This window comes from Centruroides sculpturatus, unplaced genomic scaffold, assembly GCF_000671375.1.
Source record: "Centruroides sculpturatus isolate CEXI.00-Female unplaced genomic scaffold, Cexi_2.0 scaffold1204, whole genome shotgun sequence".
Taxonomy (NCBI): Eukaryota; Metazoa; Arthropoda; class Arachnida; order Scorpiones; family Buthidae; genus Centruroides; species Centruroides sculpturatus.
This window is the reverse complement of record NW_019385392.1, coordinates 188,379-209,557: the sequence shown is the minus strand read 5'-3', so window position 1 is coordinate 209,557 and position 21,179 is coordinate 188,379. Positions and strand designations below refer to the sequence as shown.

The following is a 21,179-nucleotide window of genomic DNA, read 5'->3' as shown; positions in this document are numbered from 1 at the left end:
TTTAATTATAATTTTCTTTAAAAGTATATTCATACAATTGAAGAATATTTTGTACCAGGTATGTACCGGTACATCCACCACACATTTTATTTCACCGAGTAAGTTTTTATTATTTTATTTTTAATTGTAGCCCTTATATCGTGGCAAGCGATTCGGAATGTAATTGTGATATTAAAAATGCATTTAGAGAAGTCTATAGTTTTTACTGGCTTATCGAATAAACGATACGAATGGACCCTAGACCATCACTGACGCGCAATTGACTGATTGCCCCTGGAAGTTGGCTTCTTACAGAAACACAGCTTCCCTATCATCAAATGTCATGGCACGCCACTGGTATATTCTTTATACAAATTAGCCTAATTAGCAATTTATTGTTAAATGTATAATTAAATATTGCCAGATTTTTTTCTAATACGTTTATAGGTTAATTTATTTAACCTATAAACGTATTAGATTATAGGTTAATTAATTTATTACAAAATATGATGTACAGGTAATGGAATTTCCATTTATTTATATTTAAGCAAAATTTTGAAGTATTTTAATATTTTGTATATAAGAAGACAAACATGACATATATTCACTATGATCAAATTTAGGAGTGAGTTTAATTTTATTAAACAAATATTTTTCTTTTCATACTACTATACAATAGTAGCTTTCACTTAAAAGTTTTTCTGTTCACTCTCTTAAATAAGAAATATAAAATCTGAATTTAATTAATAGAGGGGGAAAAACTTTGAAAAAATATTTTGTAAATGAAAAAGGAAATACTATGGCAACAACAAAAATAAAATTTTATTAAAATATTTTCTTTTATAGTAAATACTTAACATTTTCAACAACCGGTGCCAATTGTGATTTTGTTCAATGATTAATATAAGAAATAATGATGAAAATATTGCTTTTGATAGCACAATGGTTTTAAGTTATATATATAATTTTCTTGTACTGTTTATGAAGTAAACCATGACTGAATTACATGCAGAAGTCAAAATGGAACAAATGTTACTGCATTTTTTGTTCTGTTACTTTTGCATAGTTGCTGCTGTTTGTGAGAGCAAGAAAACAAAACACTTATTGTCTGATTCATTTTATCATTTTTTTTATATTTGTTTAATTGTACTGTACTTTAAACAGAAATATTTTAATTATACTTATCTTAGTGGAGGAGTGGAAGCGCTGTATTGTCAGCTTCCAAACAGCCAGATTCGCGTACGCACTTTACAGAGTGCTAACCTCACCCGATTTAGCTGGTGGAAGCCTAGGACCTTGGATGGAAGCTATACATGTATAATGCTTCCAATTCTATCCAGGACCGGTTCTGGGCTGTTAGCTGCCCTCGCCCGATTACGTGAATCATGAGTAGATTTATAATTTAACCCAACCGATAAGAATTTACTGGTATGTTTTTATGATAATTCTGTATAGTTGACAGGAGTTTTAAAAATTTTATTAAAATATTTGATATTTTTATTCCGATCTCCCATCTTATATTACTTACGGATTTCAATGTTAAATCAGTGATATTACGATTTCATGTAGAAAAAACGTATTCTTGTACAATGCTAAAAAATTAACTGTTGCTATGGTAGCATCATTTACAACTAAATTTAATGAATGAGAGAGATGCACGAGGTACAGAAAAAGCTCTAGAATTTATTATTATTTTTTTAATTTACGATTTATGTATTCGTTGTCATTAAAATTTGTCTTAACACTTTTTTCCTGAGACTACAAATATTCGAGTACAAAGTAACTGGTTTCGACTTATTTCTACTTAAGAAATAGTTAAATAATTAAGTGATTAGGGAATTGAGGACATAAATGAAACCCTGCTGAGAGTCAAAATTTTACGTAAACAAAAGCTTAACCAAGTACAGTGTGGACTGATTTCTTCGTAATATTAGATAATAAAGACAAATTTTTTCAGTTCAATGAGAGTGACTGAAAAGTAAATTTTGGAAATTTCCGTGGACACCTGGTCGTAAAATGAATTAGTTAGAAAACAAATGACGGACAATATATTAAATTTAACATATTTAGATTTTTATAGCTATGGTGAGAAACGTTTAAAATGTACAATCCTGTCACATCCTTGAGGTATACTAGTGATGCAACAAAAGAGGCATTGGACATTAACCGGTATCGGCACCCTCGAGATTTGGCATGCATGCACGCACTGCACACCTACCAAGATCATCTCTGATTCCATCCACGAGCCACTGGTAGGGAGCTATTTTAACTAAGTGGATTGTTTTAATATTTAAAAAGTAAAGAATATTTCACGTTATTTTTTGTACAGTAAGTTTTTATAAAAAGCTATATTTAATTATAATTTTTTTTAAAAGTATATTCATACAATTGAATATTTTGTACTAGGTATGTATAGTTGTATATCCATCACAGATTTTATTTTAACAAGTAAGTTTTTATAATTTTATTTTTAATTTTAGCCCTTATATTATGGCTAGGAATTTAGAATGTAATTGCGATATTGAAAATTTATTTTAAAAAAGTTTTTGCTTGAGATCATATAATGAAAAAGAAAACATTATTAAAAGAGAAATGCCAATGCCTAAATTAAATATAAATAATACTTCAATAAAAAAATTTGTTCGACATTTTCATGATGAAGACATAAAATGGCTTTGCGGATGCATAAAAATGCAAAAATTGTTTTGTTGGCCTTACCTATTATTTTCAAATGAAATTAGTGTGTGGGATAAGAATGGCTTTGACGATTTAAATAATTTCAGTAGAGCTGTTGTAAATTGTAAATCTTGTATTGATTCTTTCGTAAAGTTGAAGCAATTTGGAAATCAAAATAGAATAGAATTTAACATTAGTAAACGATATAAAATAAATATTGACAATTATAACAAAGTTACGGCTAATAGATATGTAGTATTATATTTAAATTAGTAGATGTTATCAAAGCAAGAATTGGCATTTAGAGGGCATAGGGAATCTATTAAATCTAATATAACAGAGGTAATTATATTGAACTTGCTTATTTATTAGGTGTGTTAGATAATCTATTAATTAAAAATACATTTAGAGAAGACTACGGTTTTTACTGACTTATCGAACAAACGAATACGAATTGACCTGAGACCATTACTGACTGATTGCCCCTGGAAGTTGGCTTCTTACAGAAACACAGCTTCCCTATCATCAAATGTCATGGCACGCCACTGGTATATTCTTTATACAAATTAGCCTAATTAGCAATTTATTGTTAAATGTATAATTAAATATTGCCAGATTTTTTTCTAATACGTTTATAGGTTAATTTATTTAACCTATAAACGTATTAGATTATAGGTTAATTAATTTATTACAAAATATGATGTACAGGTAATGGAATTTCCATTTATTTATATTTAAGCAAAATTTTGAAGTATTTTAATATTTTGTATATAAGAAGACAAACATGACATGTATTCACTATGATCAAATTTAGGAGTGAGTTTAATTTTATTAAACAAATATTTTTCTTTTCATACTACTATACAATAGTAGCTTTCACTTAAAAGTTTTTCTGTTCACTCTCTTAAATAAGAAATATAAAATCTGAATTTAATTAATAGAGGGGGAAAAACTTTGAAAAAATATTTTGTAAATGAAAAAGGAAATACAGTACTATGGCAACAACAAAAATAAAATTTCATTAAAATATTTTCTTTTATAGTAAATACTTAACATTTTCAACAACCAGTGCCAATTGTGATTTTGTTCAATGATTAATATAAGAAATAATGATGAAAATATTGCTTTTGATAGCACAATGGTTTTAAGTTATATATATATAATTTTCTTGTACTGTTTATGAAGTAAACCATGACTGAATTACATGCAGAAGTCAAAATGGAACAAATGTTACTGCATTTTTTGTTCTGTTACTTTTGCATAGTTGCTGCTGTTTGTGAGAGCAAGAAAACAAAACACTTATTGTCTGATTCATTTTATCATTTTTTTTATATTTGTTTAATTGTACTGTACTTTAAACAGAAATATTTTAATTATACTTATCTTCTATTGTATCATAAAAATAAACAAAGTTAAGCAAAATAAGAATAAATAATAAAATTAAATTTAAAAAAAATGAATAAAACATAGTCAAATATTATAATAATTAGTACTTTAATGGAGATGGTACAAAAAGTCAATTGGCTCAAACAAGTTTTAAAAAGAAAGGATGTTAGTATTATTGTTGGAGTTTACAGCATTTATTGTTCTAAATTTCAATAATATCTTTAACTTTGATATCTTAATATAAGGAAGTGTTATTGAGTTATCAATAAATTTTTTTATTATATTCAAATTCATTTATAGAATTTTGAACAAAGAATTATATTTATATATGCTGAATGTTATATAGAAAAATTCAAATGAACTATAGAAAAATTAAAATTTCATATTTTTATTATGAATTAAACTTTATTGTAATCCTCTGATTGTTGTTTGGTTTTGTGTGATAAAATTTTTGATGTTTTTATTGTTGTTTATAAATGTTATAGTTTCTTGTTGGTTGTAGCAAAGCTGATTGCTATTTTTGTCAATTTTTATTTTTAAAATGTTTAATTTATTTTATGATTCTGTTAGAATTTACTAGATATATTGCATATATACTCACATATTGTTTTTAGATGAAGTTTATCAGATTTTCAAAAGAAATTTATTGGGAGTATTGTGTAGTAAAGTGGCTTTAATACAACTGGATAAGCAAACAAATCACATAGCTCATTTCATTTGAAACAGATTATCATTGGTTTGCTTATCCAATTGTATTAAAGCTACTTTACTAAACAATGTGTCCAATGAGTATAGTTTCATAGAATATGCTTTTTACATAAATATAATAATTGGAAAGTTACATAAACAAACATCACGAAACCCAATAAATTTGTAAAGCCAAACAACCACTGGATTACATCGGGCTACTTTTCCATGATTATATTTAACTAATTTCTAAATAATTTGTCACTAGAGGGAAGTGTTAGGTGCCATTTCTTATTAAATTTAATAATTATAATTAAATTAACATTTACAGTCAAACCTGTCTATAACAAAACCCAAGGGACCGAACAATTTTTCCGTAGTAAACAGGTTTCCACTATATACAGGTTACCTACTATAGGTATTCCTTGATTAATGCAAATAATAAATTTCTCAATGTTACCACATATATCAAAATCATGTTAACCAAATACAGTGGTACCTCATTACTCAACCAATCAATCACCACCAGCTAGAATAAATTTTCAATTAATAACAAATATTTTTATTTTAACTTTAATTTTTTCATTCATTCATAAAAAAATTTTCTAAGATAAAAATGAGTACAGTAATATTGCGACTTATGCAAACCCGGAGTTACGTGATTTTCAAATCTCGTCAATTCGTCTTTTGTTTGAACGCCAAGCAACTCTTGATTACTCCCCCCCACACTATTGTTCAGCTTACATGTTCGGACGTGTCGTGTGGAATCGACACATAGCTACAATTTATTTTGTGTTATTTATATCTGTGTTTGTTATATCTATGGACACTGGAGAGACTCTATGTGGTGATTTCTTGCAACCATGAATGAATCAAAAGACGAGATAAGATTTACGAGAACATTTATTAGCTTACATACATCCGACTTGGTTTTTATACAAATTGTGAAATTATACCCCGACTTACGTGAATTCGACTTATGCAGTTATCGCTCGGTCCCACCTATCGCATAAGTTTGGGGTATTACTGTAATGAATTTAAAAAGAAAATAAAACCTTATAGCAACCTACCTTTTTCAAACAAAATTATACCCAATTCAGTTCATTTTTTCATAAATAAAAAAAAAACTGCACATGGAACACAATTATCAGTATGTTTTACAACTATTTCAAGTGAACAAAATGTTTCAACAATATGTGTCTGTTACACACTAAGATTTGTTGCAAATTCATGAGTTGTTATTTGTCACTCTAACAATTTCTTCCCCAAATTCTCTTTAACAGCTTTTGGGGGACCATATGTTTTGTATCCTTTAGTTCAAAATTTTCCAAACGAAAATTTCAAAACCACATTTGACACATTTGAAGTTTAGAAGCATCTTTCCCATACCTAGTACGAGCATTTTTTACTGTTCATATAGTGTGATATCCTTTACTACAAAACTTAAAAGCATGCATGATGTGCATTTTATCTGCAGACATTTCAACTTGATTTTATTCAAACAAAATGTGATGTAAAAAAGTTTAAAATAAGCTTCAAAACAAAGAATACAATTTCACATCAGGAATAATATGTTAAATTTTACAATTTATAATTACATTACACATTTATGTTAAGCAAAAACAGATGTTAATAAAAATATGCAAAAACTTTCCATTCAAATCCCAATAAAATTACTGTAATACAGTAGTCATATTTTTCTATTCTATTAATATATTGCATATGTGTATTTTTTGACTTTTTTATGACTTATACATGCTTGTAAACTTCTTGTTAAATTTGTGTTAAATCAGATAAAGATATCGATTTTTTCATTATACAGCCCAATTTTTCCTTTCTGTTTTTCTGTTAGACAGTTTTTGCTATATATAAGTTAATTTACATTAATTTTTGTGAAAAATTAAGGGACTGAAGAAATTTTCCGTTATTAATGACAAGTTCTCGCTATATACAGGTTCTGTTATAGATAGATTTGACTGTGTTAAATAATTTTGAATATTCTGGAAGAAAAGAATCAGCCCAGAGTGGGACTCAAATCTGCAACTTGCATTAACTGGCAATGCATCTGCACAGTAAGTGAGAGTTGTGGTCCCACTCTGGGCCAATTCTTTTCTACCAGAATATTCTAAATTATTTAATAAATATTAATTTAATTATAATTATTAAATTTAATAAGAGATAGTACCTAACACCTCTTTCTAGTGCAAATTATTTAGTAATTAATTAAATATAATCACAGAAAAGTAGTCTGATGTAATCCAGTGGTTGTTTGACATTGGAAAGTTATCAAGCAAGTATTATAAAACAACTAAAGCATTACAAATTTACAGAATCAAATAAAAGTGTATTGATAAACTTCACCTATAGTAAATCATTTTTAAAGTGCACAGAAGTTTTGAAAAATATAGAAATGTGTTTTGTAACATTTAAATTTTATTGAAAATTATGTGACTTTTAACTTACATTTATTTATAATTTTAAGATTTTTGTTATTTGAAGGTATGTTTGTCTTTAAAGGTCTGTTTTTGTTATCTGTTGTATTGTTTGGTGCTGATTTTGTATTATTCAAAGAAACTTATAAGTTGAAGATAAAATTTTTTTAATTCTTCAATAATTTATATCAAAGCAGAATAAAAGTTAATATGGATACTCAAAGAATAACTAATTTTTTGTGCACAAAGCAGAATAATATAGTATACTTTTGCTAATTTGAACTAATTATTGTATAGAGTTGTTTGTATTAGTGAAAACTTTAGAGTTTAAGGGTTATAAAAGGAAATAGAAGTTAAAGAAGGCTACAAATAAATACCAGGTAAAATCAACAGTGAATCTTGGAGACTATTTTTTATTTGTGTAATAAAATAAACAATAGTAATTAATTTTTATTACCATTATGCTTCATTTCTTTAAACCAAACTGAAAACTAAGGTTTTAGTATCCATTTAAAAGTAAATTATTTTATGAGAGAAATTAATTCAAAAACTATAACAAGCTTAAAATGAAAACTTAAGTTTATAATAAAACTTTCAGGGAGGGTGTTGTCACCATCATTAATCTCATGGATCTATGCATTTACTACTACTACTATTACTACTATTGTTCTTGTTCTGTGGTGCTAAATGATCTTTATTCAGGTGCATTATGGGTTTGGCCAGATCCACAATGGAATAGCTGGATGATGAGGGACAGGGTCTAACATGTACAGTACAGGATAGGCCACCCATGAAAATTTTTTAGGATTTTTCTGTTTCATCTAAATTTAAACCTGGATCTGTAGAATGGTAAATTAATGCCTTACTAACCTTGGCAATTCAGCTGAAAGGATCTGCATCTGGACATATTTAAAAATTTTTATTGCACATTTGTCATATATATTTAAATTAAAATGTGTAGTATAAGTTAATTTTAAAATTTAATATTTTAAAAAATAATGTATGATTTCTTTGTTTTGATTGAAACATTTTACTGAAAAATGACCAAAATTGATTTAAATTAAGCAGAGTTCAGATTTGCAAGAGTGTACTATAATATAAATATTACAAATTAAAATATGACTGAATTAGAATGAGTTTCAGTGCTATACACATTAAAAATATAAGATTTGTAGTAAGTGTAGTTTTTGCTTATATCCAGCTTACACACAATCATTAATCATGTAGTAAATCATTGCATATCATAAACAGATAAGTAACAAAAAAGTATAGTACTTATATGCAACATTTCATACTATCAGAGTAGGAAATTTTTATATTGGTTGTGAAGCAGGAGATTGTAAAGCAAGCAGGCCATAAAAGTATATATATACAGTGGAACCCCCGGTTAACGAATGTCCTGGTTAACGACCAAATCGGTTAATGAACTTTTATTTTGCAAAAATTTTGTCTCGGATAACGAACTTAATGGCTTTTTGTGTCAAATTTGTAAGCTTGCATCAGTTAATTGTGTGTCGGTGATGGTCTAGGGTCCATTCGTACGTTGGTGGTGGCAGAGGAGACAAAGATGACAAGTATTTTACAGTGAAAATCGTTTTTTAGAACGGGAAGATGCTTATATATTTGAGGTGGTTGGAAATGGCTTTTCTACAGTATTTTCTCCCGGCACTGAGGCGTGGCGTATCGCTGATCCTACAATAGTGCAAGCTGATCAGTGGTAGCCCCAGAGCAGACGAGATGGGTTCGCTTGGTCACAGAAGCGATGGTAGGTGACAGAGCTGCAACGACTGGAGTGGTCCGTGAGACACAACACAAATTTTAGCGGGCATGACTTCAGGTTTAATCCAGATGAAGACGACACAGATTAATCGCCATAGAATTTTTAGGAAAACTGCATTTTGACCTTGAGATTCGAGGTTTTTATAGTATTTCTTCCTTGAATCTCACCTTACGATTAGTCCTGCGTCCCATTCCTCGCTTTCCGATTGTTTTCTTCTTTGTCTCCAGGTGAAAACCAAAACCAGATTATGTCACGAGAAAGGTTTGTTCCAAGGCGTTTATTTGACACCTGTTTGTCGACTCTGATTAGAGATTGTTGATAAACATATAAGCCTTTCGCTCATAATTTAGCCTATTGTTTCTGCTATCTGTCATTTTAGAACTTTAACGACTGTAAGTGATGTTTTTATACCCGTCAAATCGTTTCCCTTTTCTGAAAATTTAAAGTAGATCGACGGTTTATAACTGCTTCTGTCAGTTTAATCTTCCCTGCAGACATTCCACCTGATCCGTTACATCATTCGTTTTTGCGTCGTGTTTGTTTTGACAACTACAGTACAGTTTTTTTCCTTACTTCTCCCTGAACTTTGGTCCGATTTAACAATAGTGTTTTCGCTTTTAACATGTGGATATTAAATTATATTGGGTTGATGCAAAAGTTTGAACTGTTTTTTTGAAAAGAATCAAAGAAAACCCATTTTACAAATAAAATTACAAAAATACTGATGGCTAGAATGGATTAATTGTATTTGCATTAATTTCTATGGGAAAAATTGCTTTGGTTAACGAACGGACTCGTGGAANATGAGAAGTTGCAGTTTTCATTGACAATACTTACTAGAGGTGATAGATGACAAGATGTTTGAATGCAAATGGGAGTTGAAACTCAGACAGACAGTTACTCAACCAATTGGAGTACAGTACATTGTAAACTTTTCAGATAATAATTAACAGTAATTTAAAATGGTAGCATTCTTTTTGGAAGACCCTGAATTATAAAAAATACTCACTGCAACTGCTTTCATGGAATGAAGTATTAACCAGTTAATTTTGTCAAATAATTTATCTGTAGTCTAGTAAGAGGTTAAAAAAATTAATATATATTCCAGGAAATCGTACATTATTTTTTTACACATACATACAGGGTGTTTGGAAATTCCTGTTACAAACTTCTAGGATTTGTAGAGGGGAATGAGTACATAATATTTTGATTAGGAACCCATGTCCAGAAATGTACTGTTTCCGTTCCCGTTCTACAACAGTTTCAATTCAGATGTTTAATTCTTCCACTTTTGCTGAGAGAAAGAGAAAAGTCTCAGAGTAACTTTAATGTAAGTGATAAATGGATGTTTCGTTATGTTTCCTTTCGAATAGTTACCTAATAATTGCACTGCGTCACAGCTAATTCAAATTCTTCAAGCAGAAGTGGAAAAGTTAAACATCTGAATTGAAAACGTCGTAGAATGGAAACGGTATGTTTCTGGACATGGGTTCCTAATCAAAATATTATATACTCACTCCCCTCTACAAATCCTAGAAGTTTGTAATGGGAATTTCCAAACACCCTGTATAATCTGTTTATGTTTGTGTAATATATCACTTGATTCACTTGATCTTTAGTTGCATGAAAACTTGACTCATAATAACTATAAACGTGCAGAATTGATCAAGATGAATAAAAATTCTGCATATTATCAAAAGAAAGTATTAATTGTAGCCGTTTTATAGGATCGAATCATTCAATAAAAAATTTAATAAACATTTAATCATTTCATTATACTAGTTGAGAAGTGTTGTAGGAAATCAACCAAAATTAAGAAAGAAAAAGAAGCATGCAACCTAATACCACTATAAATTTACTTAAATTCCAGTAGGTAATTTTTGTGATAAAGTGTTCCAAATCTTCATCCATATATTTTTACTATTTTTTATTTTGAATTTTTGGCATTTTATTGTTCTGCTTTATAGTTTTTACTAAATTTTGTGATGAGAAAAAATCCTGTAAGGAAACTAGATGCACCTCTTTAATCCTTAAACTTGGAGATAGAAATAATATTAAATGGATCATCAATTAATCAGTGCTTAAGACTTTCAGACAAAATTAACTTGTCACAGAAGTTTTATTTTATACATTGTAACTGTTCTGGTTATTTTTTTATTACGAGGGCTGTTTTTTTCAAGCTCTGATGGGCCATAAAAAAACAAGTGTAAATAACAAAATGAATTTATTACCAAAAGTTAGGTACAAATAAGGTTACTTTTTGAATAATCATTGTGAAGATATGACAAATGCCTCAATCTTCACAGTGATTATGTCAACATCATTTATACCTAACTTTTGGTAATAAATTCATTTTGTTATTTACACTTGTCTTTTTTTTATGGCCCATCAGAGCTTGAAAAAAAAACAGCTTACGTTGAAACTCTATTTTACAAACAATATCAACACAAAATCTATCCTAGAGAATCAGCATAATAACGATCAATATGCTAAGTTAGTTTTGTAAATATTCTTAATATAACTATAATCATAACCATAATTGAAAATTTTTGATATTGAGTAATGATATTTATTAAAATTTTTATTGAAAAGAAATTTAAAATTATTGTTTAAAATTTTAAATCATAGCACCAAAAGAAAAAAAATTTTATAGTAGTTAAAATTATATTAAATACTTTTAATTCTTTAGGTTTACTTCTCTTTATTGGCACAGTAGTTAATGCTGTGATATGCAGCAGAAAGGACAAGGTTAGGTTAGAATGAGAAAGATACATGAATTATACATTACAGACTGTATAAGTTCAACAGAATGTAAAACACATCTCAGATCCTCTGGCATATATTTTGTTTAAGTACTCAAGAGTTTCATTTATATAATGTGCAGCTTCCAGCCAAGATTTATGAAATTACTTGTAATAAACTTTGATTACTGTGGTAAATGAACATTTAGAAATTAAATTTGTTGGAAATGTATCTATACAAAATATAATTTTAACAAGCATCTAAACAACTTGGACAAACATACAGTCAAACTTCTATATAATGAAGTCACTAATTTCTGAAAAAAAAATTTGCTGTAGGGAAATTTCATTATACAGAAATTACACTTTTTGATACGCAAAGTGTTATTTTAACATCACATAAACATTAGTTTTAATTTTAAATAAGTTTACATTTGTGTGTTAAAATACTTAGTTTAATTACATTTTTGAAAAAAACTAACTAAGTTTTTGTTGCACAGCACAATTAAAAAATGTTCTCTCTTCATAATATACTTCACACTTATTAAAAGTATTAAAATTGCTTCATCTACATTGATGTAAATGCAGGTTATAGTATGTTATGTTTTCCTATAGGTCTTGCATCATTGGCTAATTTCAAAATTGATTTGCGATTTTTTATTATAATTGATAAACTACCTACAGGAATTCCAAACTTTGCTATAATATCTTATTTTTTTAAAGTCTTTATGAACTTCCTGCAAGACATTCATTTTTTTAGTAATGCTTAAACACTATATTAACAGTTCTTGAAATTCCAACTGGATGACTTATTAAATAAAATAAAATAAAATCTCACTAACTTCAAAAATTAGTCCAGCAGTTGTCATTATCACCTGTCTAACATTTTCAACATTCGTTAATTGTAAACTGTCTATCTGTCAATGATGGCATTTGAACCTAATTTCTCTCTTCCTTCTTTACAACTGGTAGCCTTGGGGAGGAGTAGATTACATGATGGTTTTAAAAGTTAATGACCGGTATTTCTCACACCTGGGCCGCAGTTTTACAAAGGATTTACAGATTGATACCTGAAATTAAACCTAAATTTTGAACTCATCCCAGGAGTAATCAACTTTTAATGATTGATGGCCCTTACAAATTAAAAAAGAAATTGCTACATAGAAATTTAACGTTGTTATTTAGAAGCAATTTTACACATATTTTGGCTGAAAGAGCAGTGTATGTTGCAAAAATTCATTATACAAAGAAATTTGCTATATAGAAGTTTGTAATATGGAAGTTTGACTGTATATAAAATATATATATGAAAAATTATTAATAATAAATAACAACCTTATATCACCAGATCTAATAATTTTGGATTTTTTTAATATCTTAATATGTAAATTTTTTAAGATTATAAATAAAAACAACATATGTGTTCCAGAATAGTTTTATTAGCTATCTTTCTTGTCTGATGTAAGTTACATATCAGATAAGATATTTTATCAGATTGTTTCTATCTTATCCTTAATCCTGAGATGCATAATCCTGTTTTGTATTCTTCTATTTGTATTTGTATCCAGAGAGAGAAGTCTGAAATATATAAGATTGAGTTCTGATTTATATGAACTAATTCAGCCAGTCAGTTTATGCCAAATTCTCTTACATTTGAATATATACTTTCTTCATGTAATTGCTAACCTTGTTATCATATAGATAGGAACTAAAATTGCTTTGTCTACTGATTAAGTAGATTTGAACACTGATGGCCAGATAGCCAAAGATATGAAGGCATCACACTGTTGCTGTGAGGTGTTTGGGACCTTGGGATTTTACATGAGTAGTCCCAGATATGTGGGACCTCTCCTCATATATAAGATACACTGCTTTGCCACTTCCCATTGTGAACGTGCCAAACCATGGTAAACAAAGGCCTTCATCATGCTCAAAACACCTACTGGACATCTTTACTCAGATTAGTTAGAAGAGGAGATATCCAGTGTAATATTTAGATATAATCTCTATCTGAAAGTAGTAATTAAATTAAAAATACACTGTAAACAAGTATAATGTTTATTAAAGTATTTCATATTATTATTATTTATTTAATTTTTCTTATATTAAACAAGTTTTGCCTTCAGTATCAAATGCTACATTTTTTATTTACTTTTAATTAGTCAGAAATTAGAAACTGTTTCTGTTTAAGTAAATTGCAACAAAATTATATTAAGCTTAACTTTTAAAACTTATTAAAATATTGATTGTTGCATACTTGAAACATAAAACAAAGAATGGTATAAACTAGTTTGTCATATGCTGCATTTACAAATAGAGTTAATAATTAAACTACATAACTGATTTTTCTGTTTTATGGTTGCTGTGTATTGGATCTTGTGTAGATTTTTCTTGTTGTCACAAGATTTCAGGCAGGATAAAATATATTTTGAAATAATAATTAGCATAATTAATGATAAAAAAGAAACCTATAACAAAAAATACAAAAAAAAGAGAATTTTTCAATTTTTGATGACTGAATTTTCAGAATAATAATAATAAAGGATTCAATTTTTCAAGCTAAATGGTTAGTCATTAACAAGTATTTAAGGTAGTAAAATAAGAAATGCACATTGCTTATAAAAGATATGCAAGTATTTTCCGATGCTTAATGAATAAAGTTATTGAAAAATGAAATAAGTTTTCCTTATCTGAACTTTAAAGACTACAAATCTCTACAATAATTTCTTTTAAAGATATATAATATAATAGAACCAAAGGTGTCTGCACATTTTTAACAACAGGTTGCTCTGGTTTTTTTTATTGGTATATTTCTTTATTAATTATATTCATTATTGCATTCATTCTTCTTATTAGTTTTTCTAAGTAAATAAGAAAAAGTAATAATAATAATTATTATTATTTAAAGGAATGTAAATAAAAAAGAAATATATATTTTTACAATTTGAAAATATGCTTATTAAATTTAGATTATAATATTTTATAAAAAATTTTGAAGTTTTAAATTATTTTTCATTTAGGTCCAAAAATTAGTGAATCAAATATTCAAATAGAATGTTTGCCATCCAAAAGAGATAAAAAAGCTTACACGAGAGGAAATCAGCAAAAAGTTAGAACAGGAAAAGTAAGTAAACAAAATTAATCAATCAAATTTATACAAAATTCAGTAAGATTATATTTTACAAAGAAAAACAAACACTTTTTATGTATTTTATATTTTATTTATTATAATGTTAAACAATTTAAGTAATAACATTTAGTTTTGTTTGAAAAAAACTTCAATATGTATAAATGTTTTATTAGGAATCTATCAAAATATTGAAAGATGAAAGAATTGTCAAACTAGCCAATTAACGATTTTAATCAGGATTATATAATTGTCTAACTATATGATTAATTGTTAACTAATTGTTATCAGTTTGTTTTAAAATATCTTTTTTTTAATTTTAACCTTTTACAATAATAATTTTGTTTAGTGTCTGTCAATTAAATATATAAATATTTTATTATTTATTTCTGGTTTAAAGTTGTATGATAATACAGTAGAGCGTCAATTATCTGAAAGAATTCCAGTCGGCAAATTTAAATTTTCGCCAGTGCTGTGGCGCTGCAATCTTTGGCTATGTCTTGGGCTACTCAAATATTTTACGTTTTCGATACTAAATTAACTTCTGAAGTATAATTATTTATTGTTTTTATATTTTTCAATAAATTTATTTTGTTTGTATAAAATAAAGAAATAATTTTTAACGATACAATAGCCACGATTATTATTTTAAAAAGTTTACATTAAGCTTAACATCGACGAAAATTCAATGCAAAGCAACATGCAATGGAGAAAAATTTCAACACGAGATAGGTTAATGTATTTTTTCGTACATAATCGGTTATCCGAAAAATAAGTTATTCGAACAACCCCAGTCCCCAATTGATTCGAATAAACGACGCTCTACTGTATTGAAAAATAAATTACATAAATCATCCTCAATCAAGTTGGGTATTAATTTTAGTAGTCAGAGATTCAATTTGTTCACAAAGGAGAGAGACAATTGAATTTTTTTTTCATTTTTTTCTTGTCACTATTAGTCAGGAAGAATTGCAACAATCCATATTGGTTTATTCAGTAAGCTAGCTCTATCTATTTTGAAAAATAATTGGAGTGATTTAAACATGAAAAATACATTTATTTCAAAATATCTACTGCAAAAAATTAGTGCTCCACATGGTGACCATCAATGTCTCTACAGTGCTCAAAGCAATAAGTTACTTCCCACAACACTATTTCCAGCATAGTAACTCATCATAGCCTTGTCTGTTGGACCTTTCCAACTTCTCAAAATAGAACATGGTATTTTTTAATTTAGATTCAGATTAAGTGAAAAAAATCAGATTATTTTGTCACAAATATTTTTTTCTGAAAATGTCGCCATTGATCATAAAATGATCTTGAAAGTGTGATGAACTTTCATTGGCAAAACTTTATTACCAATCAGTTTGTAGCTATATTTTTTAGCTGGCTCAAAAATCATTCAGTGTCAAAAAACGTAAACATTATGCTTGTTTACATTTTTATTTAAAGTAAGTTTTAATTTTCAGTTACATACCTGTCAAAGGCATCATAATGATCTATGTAGCCATGTCCTATGAAGTTTTTTAAGCAACAAATTCTTTTTCAAGTAGAAAGATGCTTGAATTGGTGAGAACAGTGCTCAGTTTGAACATTTTGATTAAATAGTTAAAATCACAGCCAAATAAGTTACACCAGAAGAGTTTAAATGAACAGAAATACTATGAAGCAGTAATAACAATTTTTGCTAGTTCTGCATTAATTATGTAAAAATGTTTCAAAATATTTTTATTAAAGTATCATTTTTCTCCATGTAACACACTTTTTAAGATTATTTTATGGTCATTAAAGTGTTATCAGAAAAAATGTTTGAGACAAAAATTTTTATTTTTTCAAATTTAGTCCAAATATAAATTTAAAAAAATTGCCATATTCTATTTAAAAAGTTTGAATTTTAGCCTGAATAATCCACTTCTGATTAGTTATGGAAGTTGAAAATATCATTTCATACGGCATACCTGATTTACTTATAAAAATTTTTATAACTTTTAATGAAACTTACTTTCCTTCATTTAAAAATGAATATTAGAGTTGTTTGGGTCAACCTGTGTAACATAATAGACATAATCTATAAACTTTTAATATGTATTCAATATTTGTGTTTATGTGAAATGCTTTAATTATAAATATTAATGAATGAAATAGTCAAATTTCTTGTGATAAATTTATAATAGAGAATCCTAAAATTGTTGTTGTTTGATAATACATAAAAATAGTTGCTGGAATAGGTTTTTTTGTCTTTAATTTATCTAACCCTTTCAGCTATCTGTGTAGCCATCCTCAAGATTAAAAAATTGTATTCAAAAGTGTTCAAAGTTTAAATATTACATTCTAAACAAGAATTATTTAAATATGTAAAATTGATAAATTGAGAATCCAAGTGAAAGTATACAGAAAAAAATAAAATATAAAATAAATAAATACATAAATGAATGTCTGATAATGTAAATCTTGGAATAAGAGATTGCAAATGTAACTAATTTTACCTAATTTATTCACATTAATTTAGAATTAAATTTAAAATTTTGAGATTTTTTTTTTATTAGTTATAACAAATTTAATCTAGTGGTTCTCAAACTGTGGGCACCTTTCTAGTGGTGTGTGAGACTTCTTTTAGAGGCATGAATGATTATTATTATTTATTTTGGAGTACAATTCTCACAAATATGATATTCTATATACTAGCTTTTAATGAAATAAACACACATGTAAGTTGTCATTATATATAACTGTTATACAGTTATTATAATCAAAATTTAATTTCATTTATCAGTATGTCTGTGTTCTATTTTACTTCTCTTTTATTTGAAATAGGATTTTGTGCCATCAAAAAGTTTTATTTTATTAAAAGAAAAGAATACTGAATTTTCTTAGGGCTTATTCTACGAAAGTGTAGGAAGCACAAATTATATTTTTACAAAAATCACGCTACTCTTTAAAAAGTTTGAGAACCACTGGCTTATTGAAGTACTTGTTGATTTTAAATCAATATCTTAATTCAGGTTAACTTGCTTAATACAAGTATATTTTTAACATTTAATAGACAATTAGAGACGAAAGACAGAGAAAAAGAAAATTTGATGAATTAAACCTCATACAAGAATCTGTGAGATGTCAAACCAATGATACTTTTTCACCAGTAAAAAGGTAATTTGTTATAATTATTAATCCTTTGTAAAACAAGATTTAGTAAATAAATTTTTCATATCTTATATTTTTAATAGAATATAAAATCAAACAAACAATTTTGGGTACAAGTTTTACTACACAACACAAAGTACACACTTGTATTAGCTTCTAGGATTAGTTTGACAAATATTGGGTTGTTCAGAAAGTAATTTTGTTTTTTCCGTGGAAAAAAATATTGTATTTTATTGAATTATATATCGACCATTTTGGTCAAATACCTGTTGTCATCGTTTCTGGTAGTAGCATGATTTCACATTCATAAAAGTTTTGATCGTTGCTTACAAAAAACTGATCCAAGTGATTTTTGACATTGTCATTTCAAGTAAATGTCTTACGGTTAAAAAAAATTTGTATAGACTGGAACAAGTAATAATCTGACTGTGATAGAAACTGTTATAACTTAGATGGGACGTACTGAGGAGTTACCAAACTTGTGTGAAATTTGACATTATCGTGGTAAAACACTACACCTGTTTTGTTGATATTACTCAGTTTGTTTACTCGATGGCAGTACATTTTTGAATCAATTGTTAAATTGTCTGGTAAAAGGTCAAAAAAAAAATTTCCTTAAAGATGCTCTCTTTGGTGGGATTTTAAGAACATGGGGAACCCATATATTGAGCTTTACTTGAAACAAATTGGTTTCATTTCTATCATAAACAGTTCAATTTGACAAATTTAATCTCTTAGTGATTTTATGTGGTGTTGTTGTTCGGCAGTTTGCTTCAATCAGTACCTTTATTTTGTTTTCATTGGCTTCAACTGGCCATCTAGAATGTGGTGCATCTTCAATATTGAAATTGCCAGAACAAAATTTTGTAAATCTGTTTTGGCACTGTCTTTCTCTCAACACATGTATCACAATTTTTTTCTTGCTTGAACAGCATTTTGATTTTTTGGTAATAAAAAAAGCAAAATATGCTGAAAATTATGCTTTTGATCTTCCATATTTGATGGGACACAAAAAATAAACAATTGCACAAAATCAAACAAAATTTTTTACAAATAAGCCTTAAAATGGTAGCTGTCAAAATATATAATGATAATATGGTTTAGAATGAAAATGGCAGGAAAAATATGACTAATCTGTCTAATGGTAAAAAAACGAAATTACTTTCCAAACAACCCAATAGTTTGGATAGTGGATAGTATTTTTGGGCTGCAATTTGAAAAACTGTAGACATAAATTCCTGCTGTTTGTCTGTCCTTAGAGAGATGGCAGGCAAAACTCAATTGGTAACAGGAAAAGTATGATGTACAGGGTCAAGACACTACTAATTTGAGGTGGAGAGCATATAATTTATATTCAAGCTTGCATTTTTTTTTTAAATTATATGCTCTCCACCTCAAATTAGTAGTGTCTTGACCCTGTACATCATACTTTTCCTGTTACCAATTGAGTTTTGCCTGCCATCTCTCTAAGGACAGACAAACAGCAGGAATTTATAAGTCTACAGTTTTTCAAATTGCAGCCCCAAAATACTATCCACTATCCAAACTATTGGGTTGTTTGGAAAGTAATTTCGTTTTTTTACCATTAGACAGATTAGTCATATTTTTCCTGCCATTTTCATTCTAAACCATATTATTATTATATATTTTGACAATTGATACAATTGAATTTTGTATGTTTCCTAAAATAAAGAGATAGAGGTTGAGGAAGTATTGTTATTTTATTGGTAAGATTTTCATTAACTGGGAATAAATGATGAAGCAAATGTGGAAGTTGCAGTATGGAAACCTTTAGACTTCTAAAGCAGTCCTAGAAGCTACTTTATTTATAACTGTCATCATTCATAAATGTAATAAATGTTAAAATTTGGTTTTTGATTCTGCCTCTGCCATATGATAGATTTTATATGTACAGTACGTAAATTTTTGAAAATTATAATAAATCTGTTACCAAGTCTGAAATTTAGAAATTATGTAGTTAAATAATTCTCTAGTTTAGAAGAACACAGGTATTTCTGGCTTAATTTCACATGTTAATCAAATCTCACGTTAACTGTGACAGAAGTTTTAATCAAATAGAGCTGTGTTAATTAATGTGATTTTAATATATGCAGTATTACTAAAGGGATTAATTAACCAAGAAATTTCTTAACAGTTCTAATTTCATTAGTTATAATATTGTATGTTTAGTTTAAATATATTTGAAAGTAATATGTAATCTGCAGTTGATAAGGTAAATGTAAATTTTAAAATCATCATAATGACAATTTCTGTCTATATTTGTCATCATCCATCAAAATTTATTGTTCTGAAATATTTAAAATTACAGTAGAATCCCAATTAAGTGAGGTTCTGCATTATCAAGCAAACCTATAAGTGAATACACTATTTACAATTCAAAAAACTCATGAATGTACTGAACATATACTGCAATACTTTTAACCTCCACAGTACTGAGCAAGTGGTTGATGCTAAAGTAAGTGCAGAACATTCCTAAAATTAAATATTCTAAAAGAACTTAAAGCTTATAACAATAACAGAAGCAACTAATTTTGTAATATATGTTTAATATGAGACAAAAGATATGATTTAAGTTATATTTTAAATGTGAATGGTTATATTTTAAATGTGAATGGTTTAACTAATAAACAAATAATAATTCTTAAAATTATTGTATATTACATTTTACATGATTTAAGCCTCTTTATATATCTTTGTGGTATTAGTTTTATAATCTGAAATGGCCATGGCTGTTTGTTTTATCCAAGTTTTTCAGTTATCTAACATAGCATTAGGCCTACTGTATGTAAGAAAATTTTGTCTACAAAATGCATCTCTAAACTACAACAAAGATTGTAACTTGAAATACAAATAAAAAATGTTAAATTTAATAAGAAACATAGAATTCACATTTATTTTATTTATTGAACTGTTTTATTTTTTTTAATAAAACAGTTCAATAAGAATTAAAGAATTTACTAATCTTTTTAATATAGTACAAAAGCTGAGTTTGTTTAAATTTTGTACTGGTTCTGTTTTTAAATATTTTAGATGTACACTTTCAAAGGCATTAAACAAGTAGAAGTATATTAGATAAGTTTTCAATTTAAAGTTTTCTTTTTAAAGTAAAAATGTTCATACTACACTAACTTTTTTAACCTGTTTTCTGCATAAAGCTGATTTATCATCCAAGTTTGAAGTCTCTTATCTTATGGTAATATCAGAAAACA

The 21,179-nt window shown here is 27.5% G+C and overlaps 1 protein-coding gene across 2 annotated transcripts in view; it reads left to right on the top strand.

Moving 5' to 3' along the window:
- The window catches only part of LOC111638455, a 58,165-nt gene extending 40,014 nt beyond the window's left edge, over positions 1–18,151 (top strand). The window contains exons 9-10 of one of the 2 annotated variants that reach the window (XM_023384178.1): positions 14,702–14,805; positions 17,852–18,151. In XM_023384178.1, the coding sequence (XP_023239946.1) occupies positions 14,702–14,805; positions 17,852–17,959 (212 nt within the window). In that variant the 3' untranslated portion in view covers positions 17,960–18,151. The remainder of the gene's footprint in view (positions 1–14,701; positions 14,806–17,851) is intronic. The other variant, XM_023384179.1, reaches the window with a different exon arrangement.
- Positions 18,152–21,179: the final 3,028 nt, after the last annotated feature.